The sequence below is a fragment of the Lycorma delicatula genome, chromosome 7 (genome assembly GCF_047948215.1).
Source record: "Lycorma delicatula isolate Av1 chromosome 7, ASM4794821v1, whole genome shotgun sequence".
Taxonomy (NCBI): Eukaryota; Metazoa; Arthropoda; class Insecta; order Hemiptera; family Fulgoridae; genus Lycorma; species Lycorma delicatula.
In genome coordinates, this window is record NC_134461.1 from 96567063 (window position 1) to 96584230 (window position 17168).

The following is a 17168-nucleotide window of genomic DNA, read 5'->3' on the forward strand; positions in this document are numbered from 1 at the left end:
TTATGCAGTATTAAAAGTATTATTGAGAAAAGAGTAAAAATTCATAGTTATAAAATTTGCATCCCAGATGACATCCTGACCAAATGATGTTTTTATCATTAAAATAATATAACAATTTTTAAAAACTTGCATTATACTTTTTTGTCATACTTAATCAAATTATCATACATTGCATGAGTTTAATTAGTAGGTTAATTTGGATTTCAACTTTATTGGTAATTTTCTCACAGAAAGAAGAGAGATAGCTAAATAAACCATGCCAATCTCTAACCTATAAGAGATCTCTTATAAGTTGGACTTATTCTCATTGGCTCCAGAATTTTAAACAAATAAAACTATAATTAATGAAATATTTGGATCTATAAGGGGAAGGGCATATCGGTTCGAATCAGACTTCGTCTCCTTTTTTTAATTTATATTTTAACTTTTTTTTTTTAATTTACATACGAGTATATTGATATATTACTAATTATTAACCCGTGATTGTAAAAAATTTTACAATAAATAATTATTTAATAATAACAATAAAAAAAAAACATGAATAAAATCAGAAGTTATTAGCGAGATAAAATTTTATGTACTTTTAAAAATGTGTATATGTAATTTAATAGGCATTGTTACGTATGTGTATGTATATGTGATAGAATTGGTGAAACATCTGATTATTTAATATTAATCGAAAATTGTAATTGAAAATCGTACAATTTTTGGATTTTCTGGTTTTATTTCTGTTAAATTTTATTTAATTATTCTGGAATCTCAGTTTAATCTTATCAACATTAAAGTTAATTACAGGGTGACTGAAAAATAGGGCCTCTCAAGAACAACATATACACTGTGGCATGCCCGATCTTTAATAAATTGCAAAAAAATCGATTCTTTTAGACTCCTCTGACATTTCGGACAATATTCTTCCTAAGTAGGAGTTGGTCATCATTGCGTTTATTTATATTTTGTTGCCAATCATTTAATTGTGTTTTGGTTTGATATGATTCTTTTGATCTTAATTTGTGTATGTTCTCTAGTTTTCAAATTTTCTCTCTCTTTATATTCATCACCCTCTCTCTCTTAATCTTTTTATTTTTTCCTTGTTCTTAAAGTTTTCTTCCTGTTTATATTTATCATCTTCTGTTAATCTTTATATTCTTTCTTTGTTTGCAGCATTTTCTACCTGTTCATATTTTTTTAGTTGGCAAAAATTTATTAAAAAAACAATTATATTTATATGGCTATCTGTTAAATACTTCAATTGCAGTGACTTAATATACTCCCACATTTTTATAGCTGTTCGTTGTTTCCATTTCATTTTTGAAGATGTTCATTGATACTTACTTACAGATTAAATAAAATCTGTTCAAAAATATAACTTGTAACACCTTAGTCTACAATGTGGGTACCTCATTATGTGCCCCCAATGTCTATCATAGGCATACATACCCGATCTTTAATAAATTGCAAAAAAATCGTATCTTTTAGATCATTACTCCTCTAATATTGTCGGACAATATTCTTCCTTAGTCGGAGTTAATCATCATTTCGTTTATTTATATTTTGCTGCCAATAATTTAATTGTTTTTTTTTTTTGATATGATTCTTCTGATCTTAATTTGTGTACACGTTCTCTAGTTTTCAAATTTTCTCTCTCTTTATATTCATCATCCTCTATTAATCTTTTTATTCTTTCCTTGTTCTTAAGGTTTCTTCCTGTTTATATTTATCATCTTCTCTTAATGTTTTTATTCTTTTATTTTTTGCAACATTTTCTTCCTGCTTATTTTTTTTCTGGTATACCCCACATTTTTTAGCTGTTTGCTGTTTCCATTTAATTTTTGAAGATGTTCATTGATACTTACTTACAAATTAAATGAAATCTGTTCAAAAATATAACTTGTAATACCTTAGTCTACAATATGGGTACCTCATTATGTGCCCCCAATGTCTATCCTGAATTTTTTTTAATATCACTAATCCATAAACAAATTTATGAATATTTTTTATGATTTCTTACTTAATTAAAACTTTAATTATACTATAAAAAGAGTAATAATTTAATTTACTCTGACAATTTTAACAATTAATTAAGCTTTCCAAGAAAAATATTAATACACATCCTTCAAACTTGGTATTGACCCCATGCAGTAATATTTAAATAAATTTTAAATAATTTGTATTCTATAATTTTTTGATGTTACCAGTCAGTATAATGGTTTGATGGGCTTCCATTATTTTTTGTTCTGGCTCTACATTCTAAGTCCATAACTACTTCTATTGTATATGGAAATTAATATTTCTTTTCCAGTATCTTCTATGGTTTTTGTCACTACACATCCCTCCTTTACGAAATTAACTTACTCTGGATGATCTAATATTTGACACAAAACCTATCTCTTTACAAGATTCTGCCAAAAATTTCTTTCCTCTCCTACTTGTAATATATTTCATTTCAAATTCTATCAACCAACTAGTTTTCAGATCCTTCTGTAACACCTCCAAAAGCTTCTATTATTTTTCCTTATTTTGTTATTATCTGCACCTCAGCGCTATAATTTACTATTCTCCACATAAATATTTTCAGCTTAGAATCCACAAAGAAAAGACAGTAACTTTTAAAAAAACAAACCTTTAACATTACAAAAACTATTTCTCAAACAACAGGTTGTGCAGTTGCATGAAATTTTGTTGGTTCTTTTTAATTTAAGAAGCAATGTCTGATACTTACAATACATTACACAGACTCGCCTTAACACAGATGTGTTTTGCCTTCTTAATCAGTACATACTTTGAGAGAGTTACACCATTTTGTACTCATTTCATTAAAGTAGAAATCAATAGTGTGGAATCTGTTTGCAGTGATATTATGTTCTATCAAATGATGACAAAGCAAAAGGTCTCCTTCAGTTTCATAATCTTTCATCTTATTTACAATAATGAGCAAGACTTGCAATTTCATTATCTAGAAAAGAAAAGAGTTTACAGCTTTTTATTCTAGCTATAATAATTGCTTTAACATCATCAGATTTATGCTGAATTCTAAGAAAAAGTACCATATTTTCTTAGAAAGAGGAATTATTTGAAAGAGGAATTAGGTTCATTTTGACGTGACAACGTCTTATAAATCGATAAACGCCGGCATACAAAAAATTATGTACACCAAACATCAGAAACTGCTAATCTAAAGGAATCTGTTTATTAAGTACTGTTAGGACACATTAAGATTCATTTCCCAATATGCTATTCTCTGATATAATGTAAGGGTTGTGTAAGAAATGGTGTTTTCTATTCCAACCAAAATTACTGCAACTGTTAATAAATTAAGTTTTTAATGATATATGTATTAAGTAATTTTTTATGTAGAAATATGAATTTTATTTTATTTTTTACAGATAATAGCGTGTAATAATTTATTAGTAAAATGATGTTATTTACAATCGCAGTGATATGCATATCAATAAGTTTACTGTTATACAATTATCTAATGAGATCTTCAAGAATTGAGAAATTAACTACAAATATACCATCACTTAAAAGGTGGCCTATTCTAGGAAGTGTTTTGGAGTTTGGGTCTATCAGAGATTGTAAGTGAATGCCTTTATTTTTTAATCATTTTATTTCTTTCCTGCTCTTTATGATTCTTGTTGTATATGATATAAGAATGTGCCAGTGCACCATATTTTCCATGTACTGCATCAGTTTGAAGGTGCCATTTGTATATTATTGTTCTTCACATTACAAGTTGTAATTTTTAGGGTACTCCATCCTATTTTACAAAAAAGGGTTTGAGTTACCTTAAATTAATTATAACGTTAACGCAAATAACTTTGTACATGTTTTTGTTTTGTAAAGCTGCATTTCAATAAATAGTTTAGTAATAGAAAAGGATAATGAAAAGAGGCAAAAAACATTTTGTGCATACAAATCATTTAATTAAGGAACTACTTTGTACAAGGAATGTTCAAATGTACTTAAAATCCATTTTTGGGTATTACAAATTTTTTATGGGATTATAAAAACTAATAGTGTTCTATTATAATAGAACACTATTAGTGGAATCAACTGAGACCTTGTGTCAGAGACTAAATGTGGAGTAAATGATCTGGAAATCCTAAATATATTACTTAGTAACAATAAAGAAAAGATAAATGTAGTAATAAGTATTCATATTAGAAGTGAAATGAGAAAGCACAATTTTTATACATTTTTTTAGTATATCCAAAATTCTAACCTCTATACTTTGAAAAGACATGTTAATAAAATATTTACTCATTATATCTAAAAATATGAACTTTTATCTTTACTATAATGAAATATTAACATTTAACCAATTCTGAAAGAATAAAAATAAAATTTTAAAAAGAATACCAGTCACTAGTTGTCGTATTGAAATGATTTTTAATGATGTTAAATTATTTTTTTAGTGTAAATTAAAGGATTTCATAATTTATAAATCTGAACGTACATTGAAATAAGAATGGCTTTAATGAAAATAGAATTACAGTTCTCACTTCACAATACACAATGTATATTTCTTATGCTGAAGGTAGTCCCTGAGGTGTGATGGAAATAATATAAGGATCTGCTTTTAAGATGAGAAATATCATACTCTTCATGTATTAGTGTCATTATCTTTATAGAATGTTAGAGAGATGTAGTCTTATGAAGTATTACAATTGGTTTTACTAGGTGTAGACAATTAAATTATCTATTAATCATTTTTATTCATCATATACTACCAAAAACTCAATTAAAAAACATTATTTATCTTAATAAAATTTTGATTATTGTTAAATATTCAAATAAATAGCATTTATGTTTATTTATTATAATAAATAAATTTTGTACTAAACAAAATCATTGTTTACAATGACAAGTCGATGAATGTGCTAGGCTGTTATATTATTTTAAACTCAAGCTCACTAATACTTAGTAATAATACTAGTTCTTATGTGAATTAGAATGATTTAAACAATGCAGTAAAAATCTGTTAAAACATATTACATTAATCTGTTTTATCATAACTCATCTGTTTAAGGTAAGAGATATGTTAATCTATTTTAGTGATCTTAATATTACTAAAATAATTTCATTAAATTATCATCAATAGAATATATAAATATATTTTTTTTTTTGAAAATTCAAATAATTCATTTACATATTGACCAATGTGCTAATAAAATTTATTATTAAATGAAATTTAAACCACCAAAACCCAGTAAACAGAAGTTAAACTTACGATATTAATTCCAATCATCAATTTTTACAGGATCCTGCATCTTCTGTTGGCATTTAATTCTAAAATTACATTAAAATAAATTGTTTTTATAATTTTTTTATTTGTCAAATATGTTAATGTTTAATAAATTTTGAAATTATTGTGGATAAATATGCAAATTCTGCTGTCCAGTACTGGAATCATGTGAACATCATACATACACACCAATTGTATAAAAAAGAAGTAAATCAGTATGGAATTTTTATGTTCATAAATGACAAAATCACAGTTATCTTAAATATTTTTTCACTTCACGATAACTCAAGAACTAATAATGTTAGGAAGTAATTGTTTTTCACTTAAATGTAGGTGTATCATTGTGAACAGATTTACACCTTGATTTTCAAATTATAACTCCAGCAGCTAAATAACAATGGGAGACATTAATATGAATGTATGCTCAATATTACAAGCCAATTCATACCATTTTTTTTATTTCCATAATTGAATATTAGTCAATGATACTCAAAGTTGATGCTATTCAAATACCATTAAATCATTTTTTGTTTGCCTAAAAATCTTATTTAAATATATATTATTTAATCATTATTATTGAAAAGAACTTTATTAGATGTTTTCTGAATAACCAACCTTAGAGTTAGGGGTTAAATAAGGTTGTAGGTTAATTTAAACCTAAATGTTAAATCAAATACTACTTTAGCATTATGGCTTTTTATCTTTTTTTCTAGCAAGCTTTCATTTTTCAGACATAGCTTTCTTTTTTTCTTCCATTTTGGTGTACTTTTTGACTTTTATTTCTCCTGAAACCTTCATTTTTCATTTTTTCCATAATTTCTTTCATTAGTTTGTTTTTGTGTTTAAATATATTTGTTTTGGTTGATATTTCTTCTGTTATGCTTAGTTCTGCAAAATCTTCTTAAACCAGTTTGAATCATTTGCACTTTGTTTTTCTAGAATTGAGGAATCCAAAGATCGATTTGTTTAGTGAATCTGCAAGTTTTACTATTCACTCTGGAGATAACTAGAAAATTCTTATTTTTCTCATTGTGTCAGAAAGTATTTCTTTTTTATTATACATATCTTCAATGGAAGTTAATTTAAGTTCTTTTTTTTTTTGAACTTCAAATCTAATACTTTTCTAAAGATTTTTCTTTCCTTCTTTGTTAGATAATATATTATTGCTTTGTTATTCATGATAAAGTTTCTTCTGTCTAGAAGGATTCTGGTTTTACTACTCTGTTGAAAATTTTAATTTAGTGTTGAAACAAAGAAATTTTTTGTATGTATATTAATAAACTGGAATGAAAGTTTACATCTGTGTTCTGGATTTGATTGTGATCTTTTCCATTGTGCATTCCAAGAGATCCATTCTGCTAGATACTTAAAATATTCTATTTTCTTAATATCCTAATTATTTATTTTTAGATTTTTCAGTGCACTATTAATATTGTTGATGTTTATAATTTTTTTGAAGGTGATTTTAAGTCCTATTTTAGATGCTTGTTTCTGTAGTTCTATGATTTGTGTCTCAGCTTTCTACCATTATTTTGCTAAAAAAGCCATGTCATCCACAACAATTGTACTTCAATTACAAATAAAGACAATTATACATCAGTCATTTATTCCTATTTTAATTCCAGAGTATTTTGTTTAAGTTCTTGCTCCATTTCATGACAATCTTCTCAATTGTATGGTTGAACAAAAGAGGTGAAATTCCTTACCATACCTGATTCTAGTATTAATAAGAAAAGGCTCTGTTAATTTTCCCATGAATTTCAGCTTTGAGTAAGTGTCAATTATTCTACATATTATTCTAATTTATTGATCACAATAACAAGGGAGACATGAGCATTTAACATAAAATAATACCAAGAATTCCTTGAAGACCGTTAATTACATTAGTTCTCAATTCAAGCGAAGTGTTTATTGATGTGCCTTGTAACAAGATCTCATGGTCTTCAAATGCCATTTTAAGTATCAGCAGTAAAAGTAGCTTATTATTAAAAATGGCTTAAGATTATTATCAAACTCGTTTATATAAAAACGAATTCTTATTAGTCTTTATGTAATTCATTAAAACTAAATAATTCATATTATCTTATTTATTTTTTATAACAGGTCTACAAACATCATTAAGATTTACAGAAGAACTTGGACCGATATTTTCTTTGTGGGCTGGTAACAAAATGATAATTGTATTATCTGGTTTGAATGAAATTCAGGTATGACTTTTTTTCTTATGCAAGTGTAATTAGTGTTAAGGAAATATAGAAATGGGAGCATATTAACCTGAAAAAGTTTGTTTTTTGACAAGTGATGCAGCTAATTATAATCCAAATCAATAAAGCTGATTAAGAGTCTGGTTATTCAGAAAGCTGAATAAGACATTTTAGTAAAGAACACAACTGCAAAGAAGTTATACGACACTGAAGAATGAAAAATTTATTACTGAAAAGGCTAGAGAGAAAGATAGCATACACAACCAGTAGTGGCACTAGTTAAGACAGTAACGTTAAAAATAACAGTCAATTAACTGCAGTTCAAGCCGATTCGGTTTTAAGTTGTTTATCCGGTAGATGTGTTCCTGCAGTAGGAATAGAACCATTGCCTGGAATTGATAAACCAGTTTATTGTATTATGATTAATTACTAATTACACTGGTCAATATAACTTTTGTCTAACGAATACCAATAGGTGTACTTAATGCAGTTTTTTGTCCTGTTGTAAATATGATGGAACCAAATGAGCTACACAATTGTTTAGCACACATTCAGTCAGAACGGTCCCAGTTGTGAGATAATAGTGAACCAGTAAACATGTCATTGTGAGTGCTTTGTGTGTCTGAATTATTGTGTATTACATATTTACAACTTTATTTCTTTTAATTAGTCGTTAGTTACAAAATGCCTAGAGTTTGTTTAACTCATTCAATCAATGGTACACGCCACATGCCATTTGCTATTCCTATGATTTGGAGAGGACCCAAAGATCACTCTTTATTTCTGCTTAATAAGCAGATTACGTCAAAATCAAAATATAGAGTGGTGGCCCCTAACTTGCAATCTGCAATGAGACCAGTTCCACAATGCAAAGAATTGCCCATATCAAAGCCTCCAGAACATATGACTTTAGATGAAGAGAGTCTGATGGAAGTAAGGGAAAAAAGAAAGAGATTCTGGTGACACAACATTTGAACAAAGCAGTTCATCTGAGCCTCATGTACTGACTCAAGAAAATGTTCACTATCTCATACGAGATTTAAAGTTATTCAAAAAACAGTCTGAAATGCTTGCTTCCCGGCTAAAAGTCTGGAAACCTTCTTCAAAAGAATATAAAGATATGTAATTATCGTAATCGTCATACTGCATTTAAAGACTATTTTTCTGAAAAAAAATGGCTTAGTATTTTATAATGACATTTTTTCTCTTATGGAGACACTTTGTATTGAACATAACCCAACAGAAAGGCGCTTGTTCGTTGATTCCTCTAAATTTAGTTGAAATGCTGTTCTTCTGCATAATGGCAATAAATTCCCATCAGTACCTGCGGCTCACTGCTAGCATGAAAGAAACATATGAAAACTTTAAATTTATATTAAAGTGTTTTGGGAAATCGAAAGGCGGAAAATTACCGTGATATTGTCAACGATCTAGTAACATCTATAAAAATTTGGATTGTAACATGTCCTTAAAAGTACACTTCCTGCACTCGCACCTAGAATTTTTCCCGGTAAATCTTGGCGCAGTGAGCGATGAGCACAGGAAACACTTTCATCAGAAGATTTCAGTTATGGAAGAGAGGTATCAAGGAAAAATGGAATCCTAATACGCTGGCCGGCTATTGTTGGACTATCAAGAGGGATGCTCCACAGGCCAAATATAGCAGAAAAACTTTATTTCATACTTACTAGGTGAGTAAAATGGTGGAATATTGCATAGTTTTGACTATGCAATATTCCACCATTTCTGCATTCTTTGGAATGCAGAAAGTATTAAAATATTTGAAATTATAAATGCCTGTCTCTCGGAAACCTTGCGTGATGGGGAAAACCGATATCATATTTGAATTCAGGAGAAAAAATCTATCAATCACATATTTTTCTATTTTGTTCCTCAGCGTTATGTTAATCCCTTTCACTCATCGTAGTCCAGAAAAAGATTGCATATGAGAAAAAAATTATATGAAAAAAAGTTATAGAATATTATTGTTATTAAAGAAAATTATTGCAATAAATTTTATACATTATAAATGGTATACAGTATGTTAACTATACCATATTTACAGTGCACTGTATTGATTAGCTTGATATGCGATACATCGGGTTTATCGATAGACGTACCGTTTATTTTCTGTTCTGTGTGGATTTTTTATTGTTTTTTTGTTCACAGTGGTTTGTAAATATTTAATGGTTTTTTTAATTTGCTTTTTTATTTTATTCGGGTTACTTTTTTAACTTTTCCTTTGTAGGTCAACACATATTATGGCTGTACCAATACGATCGATCTATTATTGGTGATGGAGATTGTTTATTCAGGTGTATTACTCTTTTTCTATATAATACTCCATTTGATGAATTACGATATCTATTATTCAAGAAGTGGTTAACAACTGGCCTGAATGATCAGCTTCTATTTTTGGAAATACCGCTCACTTACCGGCTCTCCATAAGGCCCGGATTATTTAAGCCTTATGTCTACAAATGGCGAATATACCGGTAACGTGGAAATTGCGACAGCAGAAAAACGTTTCCCAAAATTTCAATTTCAAATTTTTAATGAGAATTTAGAAGTTTTCATAAAAATCGGGAATGCCGCTCTAGTGTGTAATTTAAGATCCTCCGGTAACAAAGATATGACCTCTTGGATGATAATTGATGATGCGGATACATCAAAAAGTTTTTTTATAAAGAAATTTTCCGTATAACTAAATTACAACATTAGAGCGCAGATGCAAATCAAAATTGTAAGTTATTGAGTTATGCAAGGGATTTAAATAAGAAATAGTAGTATGCAAAACAGCTTCAGAAATGGTAAGGACTTTTTTAAGACTGAAACTAAAGAATTTTAAGAAAACCAGTACCCACTTGCAAGTTAGGCATTTTCTATCACAGAAAATATTATTTTGTACAGATTTTGGAGGAAATGTAATATGCTATGTATTCTGGCACCCGTTGTATTTTTTTCAACTGGCTTTATTGCCAGTATAATAACAAATCCAAAAGTTAATAAGTAATACATATGTATTACATATTAATGTATTAATATAAAAATGAAATCACATTCTCCAACTTAAAAGTATACTCAATAAAAATATCTGAATGAAGTCAGGACAGAGTAATTAATTATTTTCCAACATCTTACTTGGCTTACTTGCCAACACCATACAAGCTTCTGCCATGCTCGGAATTTATCCTTGATATCCTACATTTCTAAACTAATTTCCTTTTATTATAATGCAATTTTTAATATTATCTCTAAATATAATGAGTAATTTTTATTAATTCCAAATAATTTACTTTTAATACTATTTTATTATTCTGAACAATAGTAGAACAATAAATATTAGCTGTAGATGACGTGAACAAATATTTTTCATCACTTACTTTTTCACCGACTTATTTTTTTAATGATAATTACATTTTTTTAAATTAATAACAATATTAAATTAGCAATGAAAATAAATTTATTATCTTGGCCATATTTGATTATGAACTGTTTACTGGGCTGTCTGAATATTATGCCATTAGCGTAATCTATTCTGAATAATGTGATTTTATTAAATGTATTCACATACTATTTATATAAAAATATCTTTGCAAATGTTACATTTAATTAAATAATAAGATAACTGTCATCTTGAATCAAATATGTAATACTTTTATTGACTTCTTATTTTCATATCCTGACATGGCAATCCAGAAATGTAACAAGCAACAAACATGTTCTTCAAATGAAAAAGAAATACTGCTATTTACTGGCTCTAAATCAACAAAGCATTAGAAATCTGAAAAAATGAAGATCATAAGAATCTATAAGTGTTGCATTGTAAATTACGTTTTAATGGATTAATTTTAGTTTTTGTTGTATTTTTAAATGGTGTCATTTCCAACATTTAAATATGATTAATAATTATTATTCAGTATGTATTAGAAGTAAATTATGAAAAAGAGAATTAATAGACCTGAAGGAATTATTCAATACAATTATCTGAATTTGATGATGTTGATTATATTAATACCATATAATTCATTTTTCAGACGATACTGATGAATAATACACTGTTAACAAAATCAGAGTTTTACGATTTTATCAAACCGTGGTTAGGACCTGGTCTAATTCTTTCGAATGGTAAGTTGGCTTAATAAAACCTGTGAATGATTACATATACTATATAATGGATGATTTACCTTTACTTAATCGTAATTCTGTCATTTGAGCTCATTTAACTGAATTCAGTGATCCAACAACAGCTTTACTGTATCACCGGTTAGATCTGTTTGGCCAAAAAAATACAGATTATATGAACCTATTTACCTGAGAATAATATCAGAACATTCACTTTTCCTTCTTCTTTATTTATTTAATGTGAGAGGTTTTGTTATATTACCAGGGAAATATTCAGATGTAATTGAGTAGCCGTTCAGTGCGGTTTCGGTTAAGATTATGCACCATATGAAGATCCAGCTACAAACGGCTAATGTGTCTCAAAACGGTTTAGCGACCAATATTGTAATTAGCTCCAAGAGCTTACCTAACTGCGTGAGCGGAATAAGCGTGATGCCCTAGACCACTCATTTGCGTGTCCCACCGCTCACTTGTCATATATTACTAAAATGGTAGGCGCACCTCGTCTAGATACTAAAATATATGACTTGTCCATAAATTAAAATTTATTCCGTCAAGGGCAGTAATTTGCTGCCACGCCTAGGTCACTGAATGCCAGAAAGTTCCTGTCCACCATTTTATAGCGCTTGGAACTATATTTGACCGACAGCCAGCCATTTTTCGGGGGTAGCTTCTACAGCAAGCGGTAGGAGCCTTATATCCCTTCAACTACTGATGCCGGTTGAACAAAGCAACAGCATCAAGGAACTCCCACACGGTCCGACAATGAGGTTCACGCCAAATTGACTCGCTGCTTATGAGCGGCCAATTTTCCCCATGACCTCTAAGTTCCAGGGTGGCCTGAGTTCTGGACCCCCAAGAGCTGGGCAGAAAATCACGTGTTCGTTCGACTGGACCTCCCCGCAGACGCACAGTTGCAGCTGCCAGGTGGAACTGAAACAAATATTGGTTCAAATTCGCGTAGTTGGAGAGCACTTGGGCTCCCGTTGCCCTTAAAAACGAACTAGAGGCGTACCATCCCCCCAAGTCCAGTATACATTTATACAAGGACCTACCCTTAGTCGTGGCGTGCTATTCTTGCTTCCATCGCGTGGCTGTAAAACCTCCTCCGCAGACGGGAGATGGGCAACTGTTCGAAATTTAGACCGGTGCATTGCGATCACCGTTCCGCGATCACCGTAGTCGCTAATGTCATGCAATACCTTTCCAGTTTTTTTGAGTTATCAAACTCTACATTAAGAAAAAAATATAATTTCGAAGCCTAACTTTTGAGCCGAATATTATATCCATAACAAAACACAATAGATCATGATATGTCCTGATGTGTTCTTGCATAGTTCATTATTTTATCAGTAAACATTTTGTGAAGTAAAATGATATATTAAAAAAATATAGAAGTTATAATAAGAAATCTTATTGCTAACACGACGAATCTTAATTAGTCTGCGGCTGCTATTTTGGTTTTTTCTTGTGTATAATTGGTGATAAAAATGAAATGAATTGGAATTATCATTTTCCAGTTTAGATATCACTGGAATACAGAAAGAGATTTTTAATTGAGAATATTTCTTAAGAATTACAATACTTTGAAACTAAGGTCTATATTTTTTAGGCGAGGGAATTTAACTTTTTCAGGTTTATTAGCAAAGCGATTCAACAGTGAAATAGTTAAAAATAAATTGAAATTTAAAACATATTTAATATAATTGGTGATTGAAAAGTAACTCCCTATTTTAAAATACATATAAATTATTCATTTATGATAGGTAATTTTTGTCTAAAATTTATTGTTTGATTTTTAAAGTATGAAAATATAATTTGAGAATTTAATATGTTTATATTTGTCTTACCATACAATTATAAAATTCGATATGGGGTATTTGCATGGAGTAAGGGGAGAACATGCTGAATTGGTATGAATATTGGTCAGATCTTTTTAAAACCATCCTCTTTATTTTCTGTTTAGTCTTCAGAACCACCGTAAGGAAGTACTTCAGAGGCTGAACTGAGGACCATATGTATGAAAGTTAATGAAATGCAGTCTTGTGTAACCTGAGGTCAATCATTCCTGAGATGTGCTCTTAATTGAAACCTAACCACTAAAGAAAACCGGTATCCACGATCTAATATTCATATCTGTATAAAAGTAATTGCCTTTACCAGGATTTGAACCTTAGAACTCTAGACTTCGAAATCAGGTGATTTACGATGAAGAGTTCACCAATAGACCAGCCCGGTGGGTTAAAAATATCCTCTGGAATGATGAACTGGTAATTCTCAAAGGAGGCTTTGTAAACCACCTCAACTGCCAATATTGGGCAGGAAAAGATCCTCTTGTTATTTTTGAAAAAATGCAGAATCGACCCAAAGTAACGGTGTAGTGTGGGATGACTTCGGACAGGATTGTGGGTCCACTCATTCTTTTTGATACCATTTATGCTGAAAGTTAACTTACTGTCCTGCTAGATGAAATCTGGTCAGTTATCAAAACTTGGGAGAATGTTGAAAATTTGATTTCCATGTAAGATGGCACACATTTACATTTTGCCATAGTCGTTCATTAATGGCTGAACGCCCACTTTCCCAGAAGATGGATGGGTCGTCGTCGTGTCTGTAGGAGTGGCCAGCCATGCATCCTCACTTAACACCCTGTGAAATTTTACTTTGGGACTAGTTAAATAGCAAGTTTACAGAACCAAACCAAAGATCTTGGAAAATCTTGAGGGCGAATACGAGAAGTTACGACTTCCATTCCTGCTGAAAGAATGATGAAACTATTCCCCTTTTGGTCAAGATTTCTCGGTAAATCAGTAGATGCTATTCCTTGGCGGTTCAAGTAGCTGGTACTGCAATCTGGTCCACTTATCAAATTTTCAATAGAACCTCATGTTAAATTCTTTCCTCTCGACTGCACTTTTTTTTTTAAAATTATAATTAATGAATAAAGTATTTTGAAATGGGGAGTGACTTTTCACTTTTCAATCACTCTCTCTCTCTCTCTCTCTCTCTCTATATATATATATATATATATATATTATTTATTACAATGAACATTTTTGTACACTATATGTTGATAAATTAAAATTAAAATTTTTATTTTAAATTAATGTTTTATTTATTTACTAACAACGAAATTTTAATTAAATTTATATTATTTTAGGTGAGGAATGGCGTAGGCAAAGAAAAATGTTAAACCCTGCATTTCACTATAACATACTGCAAAGGTTTATTGAAAATTTCTCATCAAACACTAATAACCTAGTACATACATTAAAAAATGAAGTTGGTAAACCTGGATTTGACATCACAGAATACATTTCATGTTGTTCATTAAATATTATATCTGGTAGGTAATATATGAGATATTTTTAATTATATGCGTAAAAATGTAATCATGCATAAATCATCTAGTTTTGTCAAATGCAATATACTTAGTTATTTCTTCTACATCACTGAAGAACAAATTGCATTCAGAATTGAATCACATTAAGTTATTACTATGATTATTTTGTTTAAAAAAAATAATGAATGTAGATTAAATTCACAAAATATTAACTTTGTGCAAAAGATGGAAATATAGTACACTATGTATTAAAAAACAGAATAAAAGTAATTAAATGTTTTATGTGTAACACATTTTAAAATTAACGCTTAAACATTTTTAGTTGTTACTTGTGCAGAAGGTGAATTGCATCATTGCGATAGTTACATTGGTGATCCCTGTGCTTAGTTGAAAGATTTTGCATAATTTAAAGAAGAAAATAATTTCCCCCCCATATTCCCCCTATTTTCCCCCATATTCCTCAATATTCTGTATTCTTTGTTTATGGAAACTTGTCAATCCCTAATCCTCACTGTCATATAAACAGATAGGAACTGACAAATTTGTAATATTTCATTACTGATGTAATTTTATTTTTTAGTGATCTTTTTATGTTGCCATTTAACCTATTAAAACATTCAACCTTTTTATGTCAAATTAATCAAGATAAGATAAGTTACATCCCAAGAAACTCAAGGATGAAACTTCTCTATTATTACATTTTCTATCATTATTTTTGAACGTACAGATATTGATCATCTAATGCCATTACTCAGATTTTTCTCTGGAAATTGTTATCATTACTATTTGTGACCTTATGAAATATGTATATTGCAAACTGTAGTTTCTTATATGACAATCTGGTTGTCAGAAAACAGTAAAATTTAGATGCTTCCTGTAACTCCAAAATTTTATGTATAAAACAATATCTGTGTAATCTACTCACATTGGGTGTTGCCTAATATATATTTAATAATATCAGAAATAGACTGCATCCATGTCTTAAACCATAATTTCCATCTTTCAATTTCTTATTATTCCCTGTTTTTGAAATCCTTGAATCTTTATACATACATAAAGACCACTCAACTGGATAGTTTCAAATTCCTCTTCTCAACAATCAAACAGTATCTTCCTAAACAACTTATTGAAAGTCTTAGCACTGTCCACAAACAGAAAGTGAGTCAAATTCTTCTTTTTTAATCAAATTCTTCAAATAATCAAATTTTTTAGTCAAATTCTTCTTTTTTTTTAATGATTCATATTAGGATGAAAAAATCATCTCAACAGGACCTACCCTTTTTAAAATTCAACTGTTCTTAATTATGATTGCTTCAATTAATGATCACTTCTGTGCAATCTTGGAAAATATTTTATAAGCTACATTTAGCAAGCTTGTTCCTCTGTAGTTATCACTAAGATGTATTTTCTTTTTTGAAAGTAGCGCTTCATTGGTGGCTGTAATCGTCCAGTCATAAGCAACTATCCATAATCACTATCCACCTCTTTCCTTTTTCTTATTCTTGATCTCTTCTTCCAAATTTCATATCCTATGGAAGTAGGTTAGACTCTGGAAGGTCTCTATTGAGAACAATGGGTTGAACCAGAATATTATTGAGGTGTTGTAATAAGAAGGTTATGAACTGATCTTAAGTTTCCTGTGGTGATTACAAATAAGACTACTATTTGAGGGATCTCATAATCTCTCCTTATAAAAAAAATTATATTTATCTACTAATACATAAGTCTGTAGATGATTCATTCCTGATTACAATAAGACTTCTTTTTAAAAATCTTGCCTAAGTTTATGAAGAAGTGCATTAAATTTGTTATTTATGTATAAAAAAAGAGATGGAATGGTTATTCAAAAATTTTGTTTGTTTAATAAGATGAATTTTATTGAAAGTGATACATTTTTTAACTAACAAAATAACAATAAATACATAATAAAAGTGGTAAACCATTTTTTTTAAATGTGTATTTTTATTTTGTTTTTCAGGCATAGTATCCACTCCATATTGTTTTTTATAAATATCGTCGCGTATTCGCGGCTCAACAAAGTTATTGAAAGAACTAACAAACTAAAAATTTTATAAATACAATTTATTAATTTAAAATCGTAGAAGATAATATAATACTAATAATTACATCAACAATAATAATAATAATTACGCTCCACAAATATGAATGGTAGTGGAAAATAAAATACCATCTGCAAACCAAAACAGAAACCAAATCCGGATGCGTCTGTTCTCGTAGTGGGCGGGGTTTC

The 17168-nt window shown here is 29.3% G+C and overlaps 1 protein-coding gene across 1 annotated transcript in view; it reads left to right on the top strand.

The window, feature by feature from the left end:
* The first annotated feature begins 3392 nt into the window (after positions 1-3392).
* LOC142327570 (cytochrome P450 4C1-like) overlaps positions 3393-17168 on the top strand; it is a 33213-nt gene continuing 19437 nt past the window's right edge. Inside the window, exons 1-4 of the mRNA XM_075370727.1 lie at positions 3393-3575; positions 7349-7452; positions 11487-11577; positions 14735-14920. Of these exons, the coding sequence (XP_075226842.1) occupies positions 3413-3575; positions 7349-7452; positions 11487-11577; positions 14735-14920 (544 nt within the window). The 5' untranslated portion in view covers positions 3393-3412. The remainder of the gene's footprint in view (positions 3576-7348; positions 7453-11486; positions 11578-14734; positions 14921-17168) is intronic.